The 22,699-nt window shown below is 38.1% G+C and overlaps 1 protein-coding gene across 2 annotated transcripts in view; it reads left to right on the top strand.

The window, feature by feature from the left end:
• SLC1A1 (solute carrier family 1 member 1) overlaps window positions 1-22,699 on the top strand; it is a 56,879-nt gene that overhangs the window by 20,885 nt on the left and 13,295 nt on the right. The window contains exons 3-7 of one of the 2 annotated variants that reach the window (XM_074931305.1): window positions 13,752-13,844; window positions 15,714-15,828; window positions 17,778-17,820; window positions 20,464-20,571; window positions 21,977-22,161. In XM_074931305.1, the coding sequence (XP_074787406.1) occupies window positions 13,752-13,844; window positions 15,714-15,828; window positions 17,778-17,820; window positions 20,464-20,571; window positions 21,977-22,161 (544 nt within the window). The remainder of the gene's footprint in view (window positions 1-13,751; window positions 13,845-15,713; window positions 15,829-17,777; window positions 17,821-20,463; window positions 20,572-21,976; window positions 22,162-22,699) is intronic. The other variant, XM_074931306.1, reaches the window with a different exon arrangement.

Raw genomic sequence — 22,699 nt, 5'->3', positions numbered from 1 at the left:
TTATTCTTTGTCTACCTCAGAGCTGAATTTTAATTGTTCTCTTCTGATAATTATTTTAATAAATGGCAGATGTAATTTACTCTGACCCATAAGCCCACCACAGATAATTCAGTTTAAAATATCTAGCTCTTCTGGAACTCCATGAGATTTCAATCCCTCTAATCAGCTAATGGTACACTAATGCATCCTTCATGTGAAGGAATCATTTGTATTTCCTGTTTCCTGCTGTAGTGGCATGGACAAATTGAAAATGAAAATCAAAAACCTGAAGTATTACTCAAAGCCATTGCTATGACATCCACCACTACACCAGTACTAAGTGTAATACTTCACACCCTATCTACTTCTTTGAAGTAATGATCTAAAAGAAGAAGTTATTAGGCAAATACCAAAAATATGTTATTTTTAGCTGCACTGTAGGGAGAAAGAATTGAGAGGAATCTCTTAATTGCACCCTGGGAGTTTTGAGGCTTAAATCTAATCATTCTGGGAGTACTTAAAAGTCTATAAAATGTCTTTGAAAGTCTTGGAAATTCACAACTCTAAATTTCATGCAGAGAGTGAAAATTCTCTAGAATTGTGCAATATATTTCATCCCCTGTCTGCATACTGAGCAGACTAGTCCCCTTTAATCACCTTTAGCCTTCTTTTTCATGGACAGATTCACAGGGTATGTAATAGCAGTAAATGTTTGCAAATATCTTTTCTTTCTGGATCACAACAGAATTTAGGCTGTAGACAACTGTCCAGTTTCCTTAACAGCTGTTCCTCTGTACTTGGCTGCAAGCTGGGGAAACAACCCAAAACCCCCAGCCCTCCAGAATTGCCAGAGTGGCTCTGCTTCCCATCTCTCTTTAATCAGTCCTGCTAAGCTGGGGTTATTTCAGACTGCCTGGCTCATTGATTTTTTCAGACTGCAAGCCATAGACCATGATGCGGAGGTCTTTAGGGCTAGAATGTTTTCTGTCAAAAACTTCTAAAAGCTGGCATCATACATCTGATAAATGACTTTGATGATGTTTCCAGGGTTACCCATAAATGCCAGAAATCTTAGCTGTGTAATGGTCACAAATATTCTGTTTCTGCATCATGCTTTGGGTTAAAAGATGTGACATGCAACACAGCAGGTCCATGTCCAGATCTCAATATTGACATGATTTTATCAGCTATTCAACATTGGTTTTAAGTTCTACAATAATCTCTCCCTTATTTCTTACCTTTTCTCCCTGGCAAAACATTAATAAAGCTTTTCCTTATGTTTCTGACCTTCCCTGCACTTCCAGCCTTCACAGGCAGCTCCATAGGCGCTAGAACAGGTTCAGGGGAGTTTCCTGTTTTGTGAATTTGTGCAGGGTCAGCTCTGGGGAACAACAAAATTCCTTAAAGCAGTTGATGAGGTGTTTGTAGATTACACACAGCATACCCCAGGAACAGTGAAAAAAAGACAGTATCAGTTTCCTTTCTGAGGGCAGTTGTATATCAGCTATAAATACAATATCTGCCACAGGTTTCCATGACTATAGAAATAAACTCTTCCTTTACTCCAGGATCTGCGCTGATTAGTGCTTCAGTACTGTCTGAAGTATCCTGCCAGTTCCACCTTTCCCAGTACCAACTTGTACTTTTTTCTTTGCACTTCTTGCTTGTGGTACAAAGATAATGGTTCCACAACAGATCTGGCTTATTCTAGCTGACAATGGCCTTTCACAACTGCATGAGAGAGAAAAATGTCCCAGTGAAGTACCTGGGCCATATGACTTTTCCCATTTCCAGAGACCATTGCTTTCCTTGTGGAAAGAGGATGTTGAATTGTGGCTGTTGGATAGGTATCTTAAATAGGTTATTTGCTCTTTTCCATTGTTCAGAATTAATGTGTCAATTTCCTACCTTGGATCTATGTTTGAGAAGTTACTAGTTTGCTTTATCACAATGCCTCCAAGTTTGGTGAATGGAGACAAAATGTACAAAGTGGGAAACAGAAGAGCTGGAATACAGTGAGAAAAAAAAATCAAAGTAGAGTATTAATCAGATTGTTCTTCCTTCTCATGTTTATCTTTGGAAGTTGGAACAGTTCAGACTTAAACAACCCTTTTGTTTTTTTTCTCCACTGTACTAGTAATTGGAGTAAAAGCGCACTGAGGCTGTGCCTTATGCTCAGGAATAGACCTGCCAGTTCCACTAGATATAAAATGTCCACAGATTTAAAGTAGTGTAAAGGAGCACAGACAAGGAAATGTTGGGAGAACAAATCTATTTTGTTTCCTATAATGCAGGGCTTCCAAACTAATTTTCCTTTGGTATCACAATTCCTGGGGGTGGCAACTGCCTCAGCAGTTTCCATTTCTGCAAGTCTGAAAGGCACAGCTATTGAAAGATGTTTTGTGACTGAGACATCCTTACAGGCCCTTGTGCATCACCTTCAGGAACACTAATTTCCAGTCCTTGGGGAATTCCCTGATCTAGCTTAACATACTCAGAGGCTGTCTCTTGAGATACCTGCATGTTCTTTGCTTGCTTTTCTACTTTTCTGAAGCCAAAAGAACCTCCAAGAAAGCAGGTACATTGTCTAATATTAGTAAAATAGTTATCTGGTCTCAGGCAGAAAACTCACCTTGTCCCTTTTTATCATGTACATTGTGCAAAGGTCAGAAAATGTTACAGTACTGTTAATGAGTTTGCCATCAGTTGTACTGAGGGGTGCTGGAGGTCTTGTCCCTGCTGTCCATGTACAGTAATTGAGGCAGGGAGGACTGCAGAGTCATGGGCTATTAATGGACAAGGCTTTGTGCCCATCTTCTTTGGATTACTTCTGTCACAGTCATCTACTCCTTTCCCATCAATATCAGTTGACCTTACACAACTCAGACAGCCTCTACATTATTTAAGGTTTTAAATTATAGTAATAAAACTTTGAAGTGCACTTCTGGTTCATGAAGCATGATTACCACCAGCTCTCAAGGGCAAAGAGCCCCAACACAACGACCATTCTGCAGCATTGGCAGTCACTGCCTCCCGTTCCAGTTAGTGTCTTCTGCTCTTCTGTTCTGGAGCTCAGGAGGCAAACAACAATTCCACTATATAAAAGAGATTGTATTCACTTTTTTATTCCATTTCCCTGTGTGTAGACATCAGGATCAATTAAAAAAATGTAGTGTCACTTTAAAGTTTTCTTTTTAAGAGTCTGGAAGTTAAAACTTGGCTATCTGTATGTTTTACCACCAATAATTTTAAGGTAATTCAAGTACTTTCAGTACTCCAGGTTTTATGTATTCACTTCATACATATTTCACCTGCAACAGTGCCGAGGCTGTATTTCTACTACATCCATGAACTGAATATGATTTCTCTTATGAATCTTGCTAGCCTGTCCATCTTGGCAGATTGATGTATCAGCTTCCTTCCCTATAAACTCATTATATTCCACCCAAGGAACAATGTATCTCCTGAAAAGGCATTAACCTGAGATTATACAACCCCTGAGAGCTTTCTAGAGGAAAATGAAAATTTTCCTAGAGGTGATACAGTTTGCAAATAAGAGGAATGGAAGGCAATACTAATACCTTCTTTTTATGCATGTCATCCAATAAGCTCTCTAAGGAAAGATCGTAATACAATGCTGCAATACGGATTGTGCCAACTGCCTACAAGGCAGCACAACATTCGCTTAGCAAACTGATGTCCAGGGTCAGAAATTTTTCTTTACATCTTACCTGAACTTACTTCCATTTTATAATGTTTTCATCCCTTTCATTGCCATAAACTATTAATCTCTAATCTCCCATTTCTATCTGGTGTTTAGAAAGGTTAATAACAAGTAGTTTTTCAACCCCATCCTCAGTTATCCCCTTTTAGTGTTTATAACTATTGCATTCCATGCTTAAGTTTTGGGGTTTTTTTTAAATAATCTTTTTCCAATGCTTCTTCCAAGTTAAAAGATGAATATTTATCATGCTAATCCAGAGGTAGTCTCACTAGATCATGTAAGTAGGAACTGAGAATGTTTTTATTTAAATTCTTTGTGATATTTAAATAGCACTAACAGATGCTTATTCATTACTACATGCACCTACCTCTCAGTGCATTTCCCTCTGCCCCCAACTCTCCAATTTGCTATTTTTTTCAGTTCATTTGTAAAACATTCTTCTGTTGCTTTTACACAACAGCATTAGTGGAATAACAATGGTTTGCTGCAAAGAAGAGAGATTATTTAAATTTCTATTAAGTCTGTTGAAAAGGTAATTATTACAAGCTGTCATAGAAATCCTTTTTCTTTACAGTAAATAACAATGTAATTTGAATGGACAGGATAACTGCAGTTATAGACAAGCTGATCGAATAGGAATGGAAGACTTCTAGTAACAAACACTAAACACAAAGGTAGTGGGTCACCAAAAACTTCGAGAGAACATATCACAGTGTCTTTGGAGCTTTCATTTGCCATAGCTTCATTACCTGATCTTCTCAGCCAATATCTGATTCAGAACTGTCCGCCTAATGAGACCTATCTATACATGTAATTCAGTTAGCTTGTGGAAGACTAGATCCAAAAGATAACTCAGAGCCCCGTGACACAGGAAACAGGAGGAAAAAATAATTACATGAGATGCATATCAAGTGAAAGATGGTTGAAAATGAGCTACAGGTAACAACAGCAGTATCTGAGTCCTGTGTCTCAGACGAATAGTGAAGTCATGCATAGAATTGTGCTGTCTGAAGTCCTGAATGTGGGTAGTATTTCAATCGATGGTTGTGAATTACTTGTTTGGTCCTGACAGTCTTGTTCATATTCAAGGGATGTGGTATTGCATTTCCTATAGAATTCCACAGAGCAGAGGGAAAAAGAGCAGAAGATTCACCGTTTGGCTCTTGGAAGGAAACAACAGGAATTCCTGTTAAACCTAATTTGTAAACATAGATTTCAGGGAGAATATAAAGAAAATGAGCTTTCAGGAGATTACCACAGTTGGGGTAAACTTGTGTTACAAGATCATTCCAACTGAAAGGGCAGAATGGGAGACAAAAGGCTCAGAATCTGGAATGGGAAGAGGGAAAAAGACACAGAGGAGTCAAAGATGGCTTCAGTAAAGTATAGGCTCTGAATTCACCAGTGTTATGGTGATTCTCCTTGCAGCAGTTATTGTCTGAAGTGTATACAGCATGGTTTTCCCTTCAAAAAGTGAGCATAGGTCAAAGACAAAAGGACAGAGAACAGCTGGCTTTGGTACTCTTCCTTGTTTTTCAGAAGCCTTGAGAAGATCATTCTTCACACAGAGTATGATGAGGTAGTGGTAAGATTAGCTTGCAAAAGCAGACATCCGAAGTGGATATAGTCACATCACCAAGAGACTGGATGGGTGAAAAAAGTTGCGATTAGTTGATGAATTTAACATTTCCCCTATTCGTACCCTTTTTGACTCTCGGGGTATGTGATTGCAACATGTGTCCTGTTTAGGAAGAATTGATGTGGACTGATGAATCACAAGGGACATTGCATAGGTAATGCCAGACACTTTGAGCACAAAGATCTCTCCAAACCTGACTTCATGTTTATGAACTGTCCCAAATTCACAGGACAGCAGAAAGGACCTTAACCTGCTGTGAAAAGGAAACTTTCCCACTTCTATCCATCAGCCAACTATCATACAATGACAAAATTTACATGGAAATAGGATGAAATCTAATCTTATATGTGTTAGATATAACACATCCTTTCCTGGCAGTAGCTGATTAGAGTTGTCAGTAGCTTGTGGAACAAGAATGTAATTTGGATTCTCTTAGACACATAGAGGAATAAGAAAATAAGCAATAAGCTTGATAAACAAGTCAACACTGGAGCTAAGATTTGATATTCAGTTCCTCAAGCAAAAATCATGTGTCACTTCTGAATATACAGGCCAAATACTGTTTTAGTAGTGTTTCCCACTGCAAGCAGAGGAAATGTATGGCAACTAATTCAAAATTGGAACTTGCCTCTAAGAAAGGTTGCTGTTATGACTTGACCACCAGCTCTGTGATGATCAGAGGATTAAATGAGAACAGTCAGTGTAAGATAAATTATTAAAAAAAAAAAAAAAAATCAGAATAGAGATGTCACACCAGTCAGATGCAGTTGAAATTTTGATACTGCTCATGTCTTGAATTAGAAACACTTCCAGCTCCATCTTTTAAAGCCAAGGAACTTCATGCATTTCAGACAGCTATTCACTTATCAAGGGCACTGTGTCTGCACTTCTTCATTCTTTTCCTCCCCTCTCCTAGTATTTTTCAAAGAGAAAATCTTATATTTTTACAACAACACATAACAGTGCACCCCTGGCAATAAAACAACACTACTATTTTTATATAAAACATTGTGGTCCCCTTAGAAGGATTGCTTACTGAAATTCTTTATACACATTTTAAGATTCTCATGTTTTTCTGTTTTCATATGTCTGTTATGACATTGTATAAAATTTTAATGGAAATGGATTTGACTGTCCTGGAGACCCGTCGTATCACTTCTTTGACCTAGTGACTGCATACCGCAGCGGAAGAGCCAAGATGGAAGGAAAGAATTAAAATATGTACACCTGGAAGAAGTTGAGAATTCTTTTGTGATTCCTCTAGCATCTTCAGAAATTCCTCAATTAAATCAATAAGGTTGATGACAGTTTGGAACAATTTTAGAACTGCATTTTGTCCTTCGATCAACATCTTAGTCATAGATGAGAAGGTGTAAAAGCCATAGCATTCTACTCTTGAGGAACTTTTGTTGATAGGTTTTTGTTACAATAGGGAATTAGATATCAGAATCCTAAGAGAATTATGTTCAGTTGACGTGCATCGTACTTAAGTTATTTCTCCTCAGAAATGTGATTAGGTCCTAGAACTAACTGAGAAAACTAAGATGTGTTGGCAGTTGTGTGGACATGGCAGGCCTTTGAGCCAGGCTGTGAGTCACACTTTAGAAGAAGAGCCTGCCACCAGTACTAGGAGCTGGCTAAGTGGCATTGATCTTTGTACAGAGAAAACTCATATCTTGATCATCAAGTGTAGCAGTATTGGCAAAAGGAGGTAAATCCAGCCTTCTGCCTATTATGCTTAATGGTCAATTTGTCATGCAGATGAAGTGACATGGCAGAAGAAACAGATCCTGTCAGCTTTCACTGATCTTCAGAAGCTTTGAGAACAGCTAAGAAGTACTGCAGGAGATGCACTTGATGTTGATGCTGAAATCTGTAGAGCAGCAAAAAAAAGCCAAGGTGTCTAGGCATGATTTTTGCTGCTGAACAGAGTCAATCACAGCACCAAATTGTAAATATAGTCTCTCATAATGTGTTGAAAAAGAACACCTGGAGATATAAATCCTTGTGCTCAGTTGGGACACCTCTGTAGAACAGTATGACAAACCAGATGTAGGTGTTATATCCTAGGGAACCAGTAAGATGATAATCACTGGAAGTCAGAAAAGCCCTGTGATTGTTTCCAGTCCTTAATGTAACCCTTTTCACTCACAGATCTCACAGGACCACAGGGTTAATGAAGCACAGTGAACAACTCTAGAATTACAGTGTTATACCTTGTGCCAAAGCCATCTGGACACTTGTGCATTTGTACAGGCCTCCAAAGCGAACACTGACGCAAATCACACAACAACACAGTGCAATATCATTTTGTACAGAGGGCATTTTGTTTACTTGACTTTTAATCACATTGGGTGCTGATTTGCTTGTTTCAGTTTAAAATATTTATCCCAACAGTACAGATCTCAGAGCGAAAAAAAATATAAAATTTATGAATCATGAATCACACAGTTTCAGTTTTTGACCAGGGTTGGTATCTGTGGTACAGAGCAGGTGATCTACTGTGGACAGTAGATCTCTCAAGTGTTGGTAATTTTTCTGATGATAGCAATTGCAGTCAGTCACTTGGCTGTTGACTCCATGCTGTATAAAAATGTAGTTCTATAATGGATTTTATTATGAGGTTCCCAGATGTTGATAGCAGCATAAAGTTTCTATTTTATGTGGCAAATGTAGGTCATTCCAATAGGAAGGAACAAAATAAGAGGAGGATCTAATGGGGTAGTAACCTTTCAACATCTCTGAAGGTTTTATTCATGCATTGTAAGTGGGTCCCTCTCCAGCACTCCATTAAATAAAATGAAAAGATTAATATTAACGGGTACTTGATTTTTTTACCTGACTTTATAGGTTGCTTCTTTGGAACTGCCATCAGCTCTTAAGTCTGTGTTAATAGCCAGCTTCAGAGAAAGATAAAAAAGCTTTATAATATCCACATGCAGAATAATTCCATAGCACAGAGGTTTCAGTCTAATCTAGTAGCTTGATATTGCTATAAACTGAAACAGCTGGTTTCTTTATCTTTCATGTATTAAATGATGTGATTTTGGTTATTTCTACAACCTCAGTACAGTACCTCTGTCTCCCACTTAGCTGTTGGCCTGAGCAACACTCAAAGACAATGGAGTCTGCCATCTAGTTACACAAGTGCTGAAAGATATTTCCTTACAACTAGTTTGAAATTGATTCATGGCGATTTAGCTAGCTGGTGGCACTTTCCACTGCTTCCGTGTCAGGAGAGGAAGAGAACAGGAATTCATGAATTTCTGAATAAATGGCTCAGATGTAGTGAATGTGAAGCGTGTTGCTCTAAGATTTGTTATAAAGTCAGCAGTACTTTACCCGATGCAGAGATATATAATTACACTGCTCCACAGCATTTTTGCTGGCACACTAGTGCAGGGTTTGAAAGATCTCGGCTGGATTTTTATTCAACAAAAACCTGTGGGTATTTCAAATTTCAGGGACCATTTGAGAGTGGCAGACAGGTTGGGTTTGTGACTGTGAATTTGTTTGAATGGTTTACCTGACTCAATGCCAGCAGAGTTTTTTTTATTAGCTACTTTGTTTCTTTTACATGAAACATTATGCATTATTTGTATTCCCAGAGTTCTGAGTAACTGGTTTTGAATACTAGAAGGGAAGTACAGAAATCATTGAGAATCTTACTACATTTCCTAGGAAACAGAAAGCTGGAGACAATGAAAAGAGGTTGACTCTGCTGGCAGTTGAGCAAAGACACTCATGGTAGTGGAGTTGTCATTAGTGTCAGAAGAGAGGACAGAGAAAGAAAACATAAGGAACCATTAGTGTCAGAAGGGGATAAAGAAAGAAAACCTGAAGACTGGTTTATGTTCAGAATGTTCCAGAACAACCTTTTGAAGCAGCAAGGCAAAGAAAGACAAGTGTTTATCACAGAAAGTTTAGAAAATCAATTTCCTGGATGTGCTTGAAGCTTCAACAGCATTAGTACCATTCAGACATATATTTCAATGATTTTTCAAGACTTCATTTTAACTTTTCAAGCACTTTCAGAATTATAGCTTTGTTTGGGAATATTCTCTGTTCCCCTGTGACACCAAAATGGAAGAAAAAAAAAAAAAAATCACTATTGTCAGAGAGAAAATAGACAAGTAAATATTGGTCTTTCATGAAGTTACAGCCTTCTGTTATACCAAGGTGTCATTTTTTTAAGTCTGAGAAACTGAAAGAATGATTCATTCTTCCATCAATGGCTACTGGTAAAAATTTCTAGACCACTGTGTTTCGTATTTAGGCTCAGTTTTGTTTAAATCAGACTATTACCTAAGGAAGCATAGCTTTATACAGTAGAATTTCAAGAAAGCAGCTCTAAATATGTACAGCAAAACAAGATTATGAAAAAAAATTTCATAGGGACTTCAGAAGTTGCAGATGTCTGATGGTGCTACCATCTTGCCTTAACAGAAGGCTTGGTTTGATGCATTTACCTGGGTAGACAGGAGTTCTGATGTAAGAGTCGGAGAAGTTATGTGTCTTTGACAACGTATTCCACATGCAAAAATCAGTAGTTGAACACAACACAGGATTTAACTGGTCAGTTGCAATCATTCCATTTTTCAACTTCTGAATTTTTGCAAGTTTCACAATATCGTCCTTCTTTCTGATTATTTTTTAATGAGGAAAATCCTGTGAATCCTCTGGTAATAGAGCAAAAATAACAGCTATAAAAATAGATAAATTGTTACATTTCCTGGCAGTACCAGCCAAAAGATTTAAGTAAAATATGATCTACAGAATAAAAAAAGTTATTGCAGTGTGAGGAACCACTGGATTAGAGTTTTCTTTTTCCCCCCAGCATTTAAAATAGTATATCTGTGTATCTTATCCAAATTTATGTGCCTGTTCTGTTCTATTGAGGGTCCTGTACCATCCTCATCCCTGTTGTGTTTTGATGCCTTCTAATACTCTGTCAAACAAAATTATTACCATCAGTCTCATTATTTATCCTCTCATCCTTTCCTCAAAAAAAAAAGGTGCGTATACAGTACAGCATTTCATTTTGGTAGGGTTTTAAGGTCCTGGGAAAAGGAAGAGAAGATGTGAAAGACTTGATTTCACTGATTGTTTCCTTTTTTATCCTTTTACAAGTGTATGTGTTGCAAATCAGAGAAAATTGGGCAAAAAGAGAAAAACAGTACAAAGAACTTGGAGTTGGAGACTGTAACCTAGAAAACATGGAAACCAAACTGCAGAAGACTAGGCGATTGATTCCCAAATTTGACTTCAGATATTAAAACCTTAACTCTCTTCTGCTAAAATAATATGGACAGAAGTAGATAGATTAATAGATTTTAACACCAGTTGATGTCTTTTGTGATCATCCCCCTTAAGTATTATGTATCACAGCCACAGAATTGCATTCCTGCTTCAGTGGCTGTAGCTGAATTGGAACATCTCTGTAGGAAAATTGAAGGAACTAATCTGAAATACTGCAGTTTTGAAATGTCCAGGAATGCAGGAGAATCCATCATGCCTGTTTAATTTCTGTACAGTAGACTACATTTACAGATTATCTGCTCAAACCTGTTTAAACATTTTAAAACTTGGGGGTAAGCTGAGAGAGGGAAAGAACAAATAAAATAGTTATAAAAGTTTGATGGTAATCCACAGAAGATGCCCAAGTTTAATTATACTGATTTTGTGATCTTATCTTTGCTTACAACACTGCAGGCTTTCCATTTTGAGTAGTATGTGTGGTATCTTAATTTGAGAAATAAGTTTTCTTATGAACTGAAGTCAGAGTTAGTTGTATGCTTTGTTTAATACAACTTCAACTAACTTTCAGTTATGTCCAAAGAAATTATAGTAATGTTATCTCAAAGGAAATTTAATTTTCAGTTGACCTGAGAAGAAGGCCAGTAGCTATCAATTATAATATATTACCAATTTCTCACAAATGACAGTAGGATGTATCTGCAGGGAATCCTATTTTTATATATTGTGTTTACCTGTGTAGAACAAGCTAACATGAAAAAAAGGACCCTAGCAGCATAAAGCACCCAGTGCAAACCTGTGTCTGTGGCACTTGTAGTGAATGCTACTTCATTCTCTAAATGGAATCATAATCATGAATGCAGTTTTGTTTCACACTACAGCAGTTTTCAAAAAAAACCCAAACCCACACCCACACCTGTCACCCTCAGAGCATACTTGTTCTTACTCATTCATGTCTGCCTGACTGATTTGCTTGTTTTTATAGCTACCAAAAAAGCAGCACCAGCATGACAATGGAAGCACAATCCGGCTTCTAGCACAGCTCACGAATAGGATCATTACCCAGTTTAAAAAGGCAGGGGCAGAGTTTTCCCTTAATTATACCTTTGTGACTGCAGTGAACATAAGAGTTTGCAAAGGGATTTCATTTGGAGCCAGAAGAATGACTGTCACAGGAACTTCATGTCATACTAATTGTAGAATATTTATAACTAAGTACTCAAGGGAAATAACCTTGCATGATTATTAGGCTCTTGGCTGAGTCAGCAAGACTGTCAGTAAAAAAAATCTTAAGGCAAGTTTTGTGAAGCACTCCATCCCATGAAGAGATTATTTTCTTACTTCCACAGTCTGTCTAATCATGATTGACAGTCGATACAAGTTTTAGAATAAAATTCCATGATTTCTAGGTTTTATGAACTTTTCATTAAAAGATATGGAACTGTGGCAATACCAGTTTGCTCTCTTTTAAAAACATGATGTAAAGTCTTCTAAGTTAATATATCAGGTGAAAAAGTTTCAACATTGACAGCCTTTGAAACCAGCTCTTCTATTGTCCACAGAACCCATTATTTATTACTATCCATTCTCAAGAGTTCCCACTGACATAATTTCCACAGCTGAGCCCACAGCAGTGTGAAAGTCCTCCTTTCTACCTGTTTTTTCCCAGTTCCCAAGGTGAGAAATAAAAACTATGGCCCAGATTATGTGTTCATTCTGTTGTTTGTGCCTCAAACAATATCCTTAGTGCTGACAGCCTTCTGTAATAGCTGTGGCATTGCTTTTTTTCTGTGCAGTGGTCTGTATTCCTTTGCCATATGAATAGTTCTTTTGTTATCCATATTTGCTGTACAAGTGAGATAGTCTTTACATCATGTTTTCTGCATGTATATGTAGTTCTTCTGTACTCAGTCTGATGTTATGCTATCCCATGGAAGACCCCAAAATAATCAAACAGACGATGAAATAAAATAACCTTCATTCTCCATTTCCAGTACTGTTTGGATTTTGAATAACAATTAACAGAACAAGTAAGGCATTATAGGAATGCTCTAGGCACAAGTTGTTACTGCTGTAAATATACTTTCTGGAAGAGACAGCAACGTATGGTTAAAGTATCTTGCTAAGATCCTTTTTGAGCTCAAAGATCAGTAAGTTATATTTGTGTCAAAAAGTTATTTTGATTTTTCTTCCTTTGGTTTTGAAACTTTTTTTTTTCCTACAAAATTATGCTTCTCTGAGATTAAATATTGTCATGGTATTGTTGCTTTCCTATACAAGGGAATCTGGCCAGTCTTTTACAATCTGATTCAATAAAGATAAAAATATAAATGGATCACAAATATATAATAGATAGCAGTCAATACTAATGTTGTAGTACTGCTATATAACCTATATAAGGTTATAGACAGTCAAGTTTTACAGTCACAACGCTCATTTTATCCTGGTTACTGAATTGTATGTGTACAGATGTAACTGTAAATCTTTTAAACAATTAAAAAATACTTCATGAGCAGCCTGATATAATATTGTTGCCAGAAGTTGAACTCAGTATAACACCTGCCTCAGCACTTTCCCCACCTTCATTAACAAAAAACTGCCCTCAGTTCCTGACAAGGACAGATACAGGCAGAGGAGTGGGAACAGCCCAGACTTTAGAAGTTTAGTTAAAAAAAAACCAAACCCAAACCTGTTAATGAAGTCAAGACCATCAGGAATGAGCCTTACTAGTCTGCATGTGCCTTTGAGCAACCTGGGGTAACAACCCTGAGCAGGTCCCTTCTCATGGCTTTTAGTTTTAAAGCCAAATGTTAGCCAAGGTCTGAAGAAAGTGAAGCTATTATTTAAGTGAATGTGAAAATAAACCAAAGAAGTCTAATTCATCATGAACATCAGGGAGTCAGAAAAGCTCAATTATCTTTTTCCTAGAAAAATCCAGGGAAACTAGATTTTTGCAAAGAAGCAAAATCAAATATGTTGGTCTGCTATAGACATTTTTCAGAAGTGCAACTGGAAATTGGCTATTTAGTAATATCTTTAATAAGGAAACATTTCCTGCATAGAAATAAGAGACAACAAATAATTGTCTCTAAAAATAACAAGTTTCTTCTAAGACTGTTTTTTAGTGTTTTGGTTTTGTGGTTGTTTTTGCAGGTGTTGCTGCTTTGGATGCCAGCGTTTCTGGGAAGATTGGTTTGCGAGCAGTCATATATTATTTCTGCACTACAGTCATTGCTGTAATTCTAGGTACTCTGTGATACTGTAACTTTTAAAATCCTCAGCATTGCCTATTTGCAAGTATACAGCACTATGACACTAGTGATTTCCCAAGACAGGATGAGAAGAGACAGGAATCATATCAACCGTCTTGACATACTTGTAGCCAGATACAGGGAGAAGTTAGTCCTGCTGTTCACAGTTGGGCTGTATTCAAATCGAATATGAAGCCAGAGGCAACTTCACCATACATTTCAGCTCAGGGAAGATTAGGAGCTATCTGCTTTGGTAAACAGTGACCAGCAAGGGGAAAGCTGAATGAACATTAAAGGCCAGCCTTAACTACAAAGGGAATTTCCTCAGTAGCAAAATAATAGATTGTCACTGATTCTCATGTGCAAGGATGTATAATATATCTGACCTGAAAGAATGACAGAAAATAATTGCCTTTCTTGCCATCTCATTTCCTTCCTAGAAGGTTTTTGTCCCTTCTGTCACTGCCAGGCTCGACTCCTACCTCTCTGAAGTCCACATCTCCTCTTGCAGAAAGTTAATACCCTACAAGCAACCTTGAAATCTTCCATATTTGCTTAAACAAACATCTTCAACCTTTCTTCTTAAATAAGAAACAAAATTAAACTCTCCTCTGTCAGCTGTCATGTAGCTTGTGGTTTATCTTTGTATTTTGTTGAATCTAAGTGAATACTGTGCCTAGATATCACCCACTAAAAAGAAATGTGTTAATCTGAAGGATAAAATGTACATTGTATGTGGTCTACTTGTAAAGCAGAGCAGTATTCAACAACAGGAAAAGAATCACATTCAGACATGTAGGGCCAGATTAATTTCTAGAGGTTGCTTCACAGAGAATAATATATCACTGTGGTTACACTCATTAGGCTATCTGATCTGGCTAGGAATTTTCTGTGAATACATAGTGAAGAAAATTAATGAAGACTAACATTACTGTAAATCTCACTTTGAAATTATCCCTACCCCGAGAGAGAGGTTAAACCAGACAATCTTCAGAGGTCCCTGCTATTTCACATTATTCTATGGTACTATGATATTACTTGTTTCATTGTGCAGAGTTCTACAAATTCGGTTCTGCTTTTATTCACAGCTGCCATTAGGAAGCCTTGATCCTGACTGGTTGAAGGGTCATCCACATGCTTCTTTCTCTCTACACTGAGATTTCATAGTTCCATTTGCTTTAGGTTTGTTTGAATTTGGCAGAGGGGGAGGGGGGGGAAAAAGTACATTTGGAAAGGCCTACTATTTCATATAATAGTAAAAATGCCTAAAACGAAGCCACTAATATAAACAGAAAATATGTCATTGATTTCAGTATTTAGAAGGTCAAAGCTAGTATTTCTTGCCCATAATTTTTTATTTCAGTCTGTTTCTGAAGCCCTTCTCTTATGTAATTTCATTGCTAACTAACTTTACCAAAACATCCTGTTGTACATTGGGGTCACAGGACAACACACTTGTATTTGTATCTGAAAGCTAGTTAGTAACAAGAAGAGATGCATAAGGGGAAGGGCAAATAACTGTTCAAAATATCACCATTCAAAAGTTGCAGAGCTCTTCAGCTGAAGCCCAGCTGAAGTAATTTACTCTCTTGGTGAGCAGTAGTTATTTAGTACCATACATGTAAAAGCAACGCTGGAGTTCCCAAATCCAGTGGCAAGGCTGCAAGTAGCTCCTGTTCTGGGGGAGCCCACACATTTAAAGACTACACCTGTAGACTTCTCTTTTCTGAAGAGTCCTGCATAAGTACCCTGCATTTATTGAGTTTAGGTCAAGATGAATTTAGCTACACAGGATTCACTGAGGCAGGATGTGCCAATGCCTCTGCTTGCACTGTGAGCTCTTCTTCTGGTTCTCCTTCTGCAGGGATTGTCTTAGTTGTGACCATTAAACCTGGAGTGCCTCAATCAGCAAATGAGATTGACAGAGTGGGCAGTACCCCAGAAGTCAGTACTGTTGATGCCCTGCTGGATCTGATCAGGTGAGGCTTTCTTTTTTAGTTTCCATATCTTTGTGACAGAAGTCCAAACAAACAAAATCAAGTTGTGATGTGTAATACAGTAAAAATATTTTCTAATGTTGTTTGGATGAGTCAGGAGAGAATAATTTTTATTCCAACAGGTTAGACATTTTAGAGTATATTCAAATCAGTTTCTTAAAAAAGTTTCTCATTACATCATAGACTTTGATTAATAAACTGATTACAACAAACATTCCCTCTGCAGAAATTGATATGCAAGATTTACCTATTATGAAGAAAATACCCAGAAAGGATTGAATGGTTGGCAAGTTACTGACTGGCAGCTTCTGGGTCACTCAGAACCACCTAAAATTGCAGTATTCTATTTCCCCTCCTCAAGGCAGGATGCAGAGCAACAGATTCAGTATGCAGTGGTTTCTCAGAGTTGCACAGTCAACAAGTTTGCTGTATCACCAGTATCTAAGGCAACCTTACCATAAGCCTTTCCCCATCAGCATCCTGGAAATGTTCAATGCTTAAAGTGTTTAGAAAAGGAAGCCCATCTGCAGAAGACTTGAGCAGGTTTTCAGAGCTAGCGCATTTAAGGAATTAAAAAAATATTCACATATAGGGGCTGTATTTTCAATAGTGGCTAAGTAATAGTTCCCTCAAAAATGCTCTGTGGATTTTTTTTTTCTACAGCTGCAATTAGTCTCTGCTCTGTATCACTATTTGTGCTCACTATTTTCTTTTTGTAGAATTTTTACTTGTAGAATCAAATGTCATGTATCTAAAACTGGCTTGCTCAGCATTTTTTATTTCAGGAAATGTGACTGACATTTGCAGATGCAACTCCAAACACACAGTTCTTTGACATTCGTGAAATATACACATATATGTATATATATGCCTTGAAAATGTCACTGTCCTATTTAATAGCAAATGTCTACTGTCATCTGGGACATCTCTGCTCTAGCACAGATTGAAGTAAACCTCTTTGAGCATAACTCAATTTCTCTGAGGTTTTTATGTGAGATAGTTAACAGTTCTCAACCCCAAAGCCCCATGTTCAACAATGCACAGCTCTTCCCAGCCTCTATCCCCTCCTACCTGTGCATGGCCAGGATGGCAGCTCCTTGGATGGCTCATTTCATTCCTCATGATCACTTGCCCAGGAATCGGTGAGGGTAACTGTGCAATCAGCTGCATTATAAAACCTAATAGTCTGTTACCAGTAACTTCCACGTAAACATTTCCACAAATATTCACAAGGCTGGTATAGTTCCATACACAAAGAAGTCTTCCTGTAGTAAGAAGTTGCATGAATTGTAATTCGGAGTCGTTTAGGTATTTGCTACAGTTTATAGCTCAACTTCTTGTAAACTAATTTAAGACTGTAAATTAGGAGTTTGAGATCAGAAATTATCTTTTAAGAGAATTATAGTTACTTTTCCTACTTACTTATATTCATCAGATTTAAGATCCAAACCCACAGAGTCTTGTAAAGATTAACGAAAATCCCAGGCTTGTACAAACTACTCTTGCCTTTGAAGAAATTTTGGGTTAAAAATCTGATTCTTCCAGCACAGAATTTATAAGGGTTGTTAGTTTTTTTCTGCCTGTATTTGACAAATCCTATAAAAATGGTATGTCCTGTATTTCTCATGCAAATGATGGGAGATGATGCAGCAGGGAAAAAATGCACAGAGTTTAGCAGCTTACCAAAAGAAATGTCAAATACTGAAAAATAAGCCCAAAAATTCAACCGTAGGAAAACAGTCATCTAGTCTTTGGGAGTTCTGAACCCTTAATTTCTTTGACTTTATATCGGATGGTGCTACATACACTGCTTTCAGAATAAAGGAACACAACCTGACCTGTTTTTCAAGCAGCAGATTTTATCATTTTGTTTATATAAAGATCTTGTTCTTAGTATGCTATAATATTGAAATGCCTCTATTTTTTAACAGGAATATGTTCCCAGAAAACCTTGTCCAAGCCTGTTTTCAACAGGTGAGTTTGAACATTCCTGCTTGCTACTGTAGTTTTCATTGTTAACTACAAATTATTCTTCTTTTATGTCCCCAAAAACTACAGCAGGTAACAATTATTTCTGAGAAGTCCAGAATTACCTTAATCTCCCATAAAAAGACTTTAGAACATCTTGGTTTAATTTCTATTTTGATATACACTGTTATCAACTATTAACTCCTTGATCGTTTCTTGCAAAAAGACACTTTTAGGAGCTGGGTGCAGAAACCAAGGAGCGCAGAAGACAAGACTTTTCCTTTTGGTACAGGCAGAGTTAGAAGAACCATGTCATGAGCATCTATTTCCTTGTTTTTAAAAACCCTCAGTGTCTGATGAAATCTGCATAACTCAGCCCTCACGCCAGTGTGTCTCACATCTAATGTCCATTGCCAGACCTGATGATCTAAAGGAAAAGACAGCTTATTGGTAGAGTCTATTTGAGACATCTTTTAGAAAAAGTGAGATTTGCAAGATAAAAGAGGAAACTGCTGCATATTTACTTCAAATTCAGTTATCAGTATCTATAAATCAACTGGTTTTTGTGATGCTATCTGCTTCCCTTTATTGTCTTCCCCAGCAGCTGCCTACCAGTTTGTCTGAGATTTGTATGTTAATAGTTAACCTTTCCCAGAAGATCACAGAATCATCTAGGTTGGAAAAGACCTTGAAGGTCATCCAGTCCAACCATTAACCTAACACTGACAGTTCCCAACTACACCAGATCCCTCAGCGCTATGTCAGCCCGACTCTGAAACACCTCCAGGGATGGGGACTCCACCACCTCCCTGGGCAGCCCATTCCAATGCCCAACAACCCCTTCTGGGAAGAAATGCTTCCTAATATCCATCTAAACCTTCCCTGGTGCAACTTGAGGCCATTCCCTCTTGTCCTAATTGCTTATTACTTGGTTAAAGAGACTCATCCCCAGCTCTCTGCACCCTCCCTTCAGGTAGCTGTAGAGGGCGATGAGGTCTCCCCTCAGCCTCCTCTTCTCCAGACTAAACACCCCCAGTTCCCTCAGCCGCTCCCCGTACGACCTGTGCTCCAGACCCTGCACCAGCTCCGTTGCCCTTCTCTGGACACGCTCGAGTCATTCAATGTCCTTTTTGTAGTGAGGGGCCCAAAACTGAACACAGGAATCGAGGTGCGGCCTCCCCAGTGCCAGTACAGGGATAAGATCCCTTCCCTGTCCCTGCTGGCCACGCTATTGCTGACACAAGCCAGGATGCCATTGGCCTTCTTGGCCCCCTGGGCACACTGCTGGCCCCTGTTCAGCCGGCTGTCAATCAACCCCCCCAGGTCCCTCTCTGACTGGCAGCTCTCCAGCCACTCCTCCCCAAGCCTGTAGCGCTGCTGGGGGTTGTTGTGGCCCAAGGGCAGAACCCAAGATGGTGTTAACTGTGCTGCTGTGCACAGCACTGAATGTATTTCCAGTTTATAAAACTTAATGTAGTTTTTCTCATATGATAATTACTGTCATGTGACACTAAGGGGACAGGTTCTTTTAGGGATCCATGGCAGAATGATGATAGCGATAAATCATAGTTACAATTAAAGCTTTATTTTCTTAAGAGGATATTATTATTAGTATAGCACAGTTTTGTAATCAGAATAGCACAGAATTTCTATAAGCAGAATCCGTGTAGTACAATTTTATAATAGCACCACTTAGCTTATGATTTCTCATCACCTGGACTCTGCAGATTGAGTCAAATCTTAATACTTGGTTTGCTGTATCAACATAACAATCATAATCTAGACTTGAAAAACATAAAAAAACCACCCCAAAATACAACAAACCGAGTCACTCCCTCAGTCCTCTGAGCAAGCAAGTGACAGTGGAGACATCCCTAGCCACTGGTGGGTCCTGGGTCTCACTGTGCAGCAACAGCTCTGGTCCAAGTTCTTCCTTAGGACTTGCAACTGTTTCATTTTATGGACAGTGCTCTGGGTGCTGTTAAAATTCCCTGTTCTGTGGCAGGATCATCAACAGCACCGGGCTGGCCAGGTGCCTGGGGCCTTCAGGGCTGGTAAGGAGGTCAGTAGTCAGTCAGGCACCCAGGAACCTTGGGGCCAGCAAGAAGGGGAAGAAGAAATCTGGTTTGTTTACTGGGTGCACAGGGTCTTCAGGGTTTGATAATAAGGGGAAAGGAGACTAATAAGTGACCAGCTTGGCCACAGAGAATGGCTGTTTGCCTTATATAATGGTGTTAGTTATGCTAACCACATTACCAGGGGCTGATTGTATCAGCTCTACAGACCTCTCCAGGGGTGACTGTCAGCAATTCTCTCCAGACTATTTGTCCCAGCAAAAAGTCCTCTTGCCATTGTCAGGAGCTCTGTCTTATCCCCACAAGACTGTGCCAGATCCACAGGGCGCTCGTGAACCTGGGGAGCAGAACTCGTAGCATATTTTTCTGTGACTCATCTGCTTGATCTACAGCATCTGAAGTACAGAACCATGATGGCTCACATGAATTGGGAAATAATGTGTTTCTCTGTGTTTGCTATCTTCAAGTCAGATTGGTTCATTTTTCCCTTTCACTGAGCAAAGGCTAGGCCTTTGTCCATTCTTCAGTTTTCTCATGTTTCTAAGTACTTCTATTTTTTTTTATATGTTTCTAGTATAAAACCAAACGTGAAAAAGTTGAAGCTACAACTGGCATGGATAAAAATAGCTCCACATTTACAGAAGAACCTGTTACAACTGCTACAACAGCAGAGGCTTCAGAGGTGTGAACTTTATTGTTGTATTCCTACATAATGTATAAAGAGGGAAGAAAGAACATAGAATAAATTTGGCTTAGTTGATGTAGTTAGCAATTGAGAAAAGGAAGGAAATGGTACATAAATAGATTTTTAACAAGGGCACAAAACTTAATAAGTAAATGCTAGAGGTGATTATGAGGATCTTCAACTAGGTTTAAGAACACTAGAGGATTCTACATGTAATTAAGCAGTCCAAAGATAATAGGTGAGGTAAGAAAATAATCCATTCATATACACATTAAATGTACATGGTAATGAATTTTCAGTGTGCTGAGAAATTAAAGATAACATTCACTGTGGAAAGGCTAAATGTATACCAGCATGAGATGTTCGAGCAGCAATGAAATAACTGTGAGTCCGACAGAAAGAAAGGAATGGAAAACCATAATAACATTTTTTAATGGAAAGCAAAACAATGGAAGGCATTTGTTAATTAATAGTTTGTTACTGTACCAAAGAAAATGTAAAGAGATGAAAGTGAAGAAGAGGTTTAACAAGCCTCTGATTAGAGGTGTGGAAGGCTTATGGGTACTGATGGTTTATAAAGCCTAGACTTACACTGGAGTAGACAGAGAAAGGAATTCAATAAAATATGAACACAGAACTATGAACAGTACCAAATCAATATGCATTTTATTATACTCTTTCCAATTTAATCTCATAGTAATGAGAGTATGGGAACACAATCTGTATGAAAAGACATTAATTGAGTCCTGAAGCAGGATGTAGTGAAGAATTGCACCCTTTGCTTCATATGTTCATACTGCACAAACACAGAGGAATGTGTGAATACCTACCTATTTAGTAGGATTTTTATGCTATATGTATGCAATTCTGCTATAAATGATGCAATTTCACTGATTTCAGCTGAACAATAGGTTTTAAACTTGGGGCAAAATTGGACACCATTGTCTCAGTTCTTATGCAATAGACTATTTGTCTTAAATCCAGACACAGACCCTCAAGTTGCTCAGAAATAACCACAAGGATTCTACATCAGCTGTGTTTTATTCTCCACAGTAGGGAGTAAAACTTGAGTATATTGAAGGCATAACTGTGGGTACCTAGATTTTACCATACTTTGTGTGAGAATTGTGTAGAAAGGGCAACATAATTTAAGGGGTGCTTTATCACTTGCTAGGGTTTGGTCAGATCCTTGCATAGCTTTAAAATACAAATCTTTCAAAGACAATTTGATTCTACCTTCATTCCTGAACTTGCCCAGTTGGCACTGCCAGAAAGGGAGTAGAGTGACTGGGGAAGAGCTCTGTGTCTTTTCAAAGAAAAATCTAAATGTTTTCATTTTAGAACTCTTTCAAGTCAGAGGTTTCAGATAGTAACTTTTCCCCCTCTTTAATCTATTCTATAGAACAAAACCCAAGAATACAGAATCGTGGGCATGTATTCTGATGGCATCAATGTGCTGGGGTTGATCGTCTTTTGTCTTGTGTTTGGAATAGTTATTGGGAAAATGGGAGAGAAAGGACAAGTGCTGGTGGATTTTTTCAATGCACTGAATGAAGCTACAATGAGAATTGTTCAGATAATTATGTGGTAAGTCCAAGGACATACTGGCATTTTCTAACAATTTCTTGAAGTGGGTTTTGTCATTGAAGAGGTAGGAGCAGACTCATATTGCATGTTTGATTTTGTATAGTGCTTTACAGCAAACAACTTGAAACATTGGTAAAAAGATTCCTTTCTACAGAATCTGATCCTTTTGAGGAAACGAGACAGGGCTTCCACTTACTATATAATAAAGAAACAGTCCTATTGGTACATAAGAAACCTGAGTTTTTCAGACATTCTTGCTAGAGGTTTATATCAAACCAGTACAATTGCAGTAGACACTTGAGGACTGTAAAAGCATTACCACCCGTATGCCCTTCTCAGTCTTGAATACTATTCCATGATAGCCATTATGTTCACAGGATAGCTGTCCTTGGAGCTAAGTTCTTTTAGAAATACAAATTAATATACAAGCCATAGCACAGAGCAAAACTCAAAATGGTATGCAAAATACAACTTAACATCATTTACCTCTGTTAATGAGTTTTGTGAGACAATATTCTCACAATATTCTTTCATAATA

This window comes from Athene noctua, chromosome Z, assembly GCF_965140245.1.
Source record: "Athene noctua chromosome Z, bAthNoc1.hap1.1, whole genome shotgun sequence".
Lineage (NCBI taxonomy): Eukaryota > Metazoa > Chordata > Aves > Strigiformes > Strigidae > Athene > Athene noctua.
This window is presented reverse-complemented; position numbering and strand designations above follow the sequence as displayed.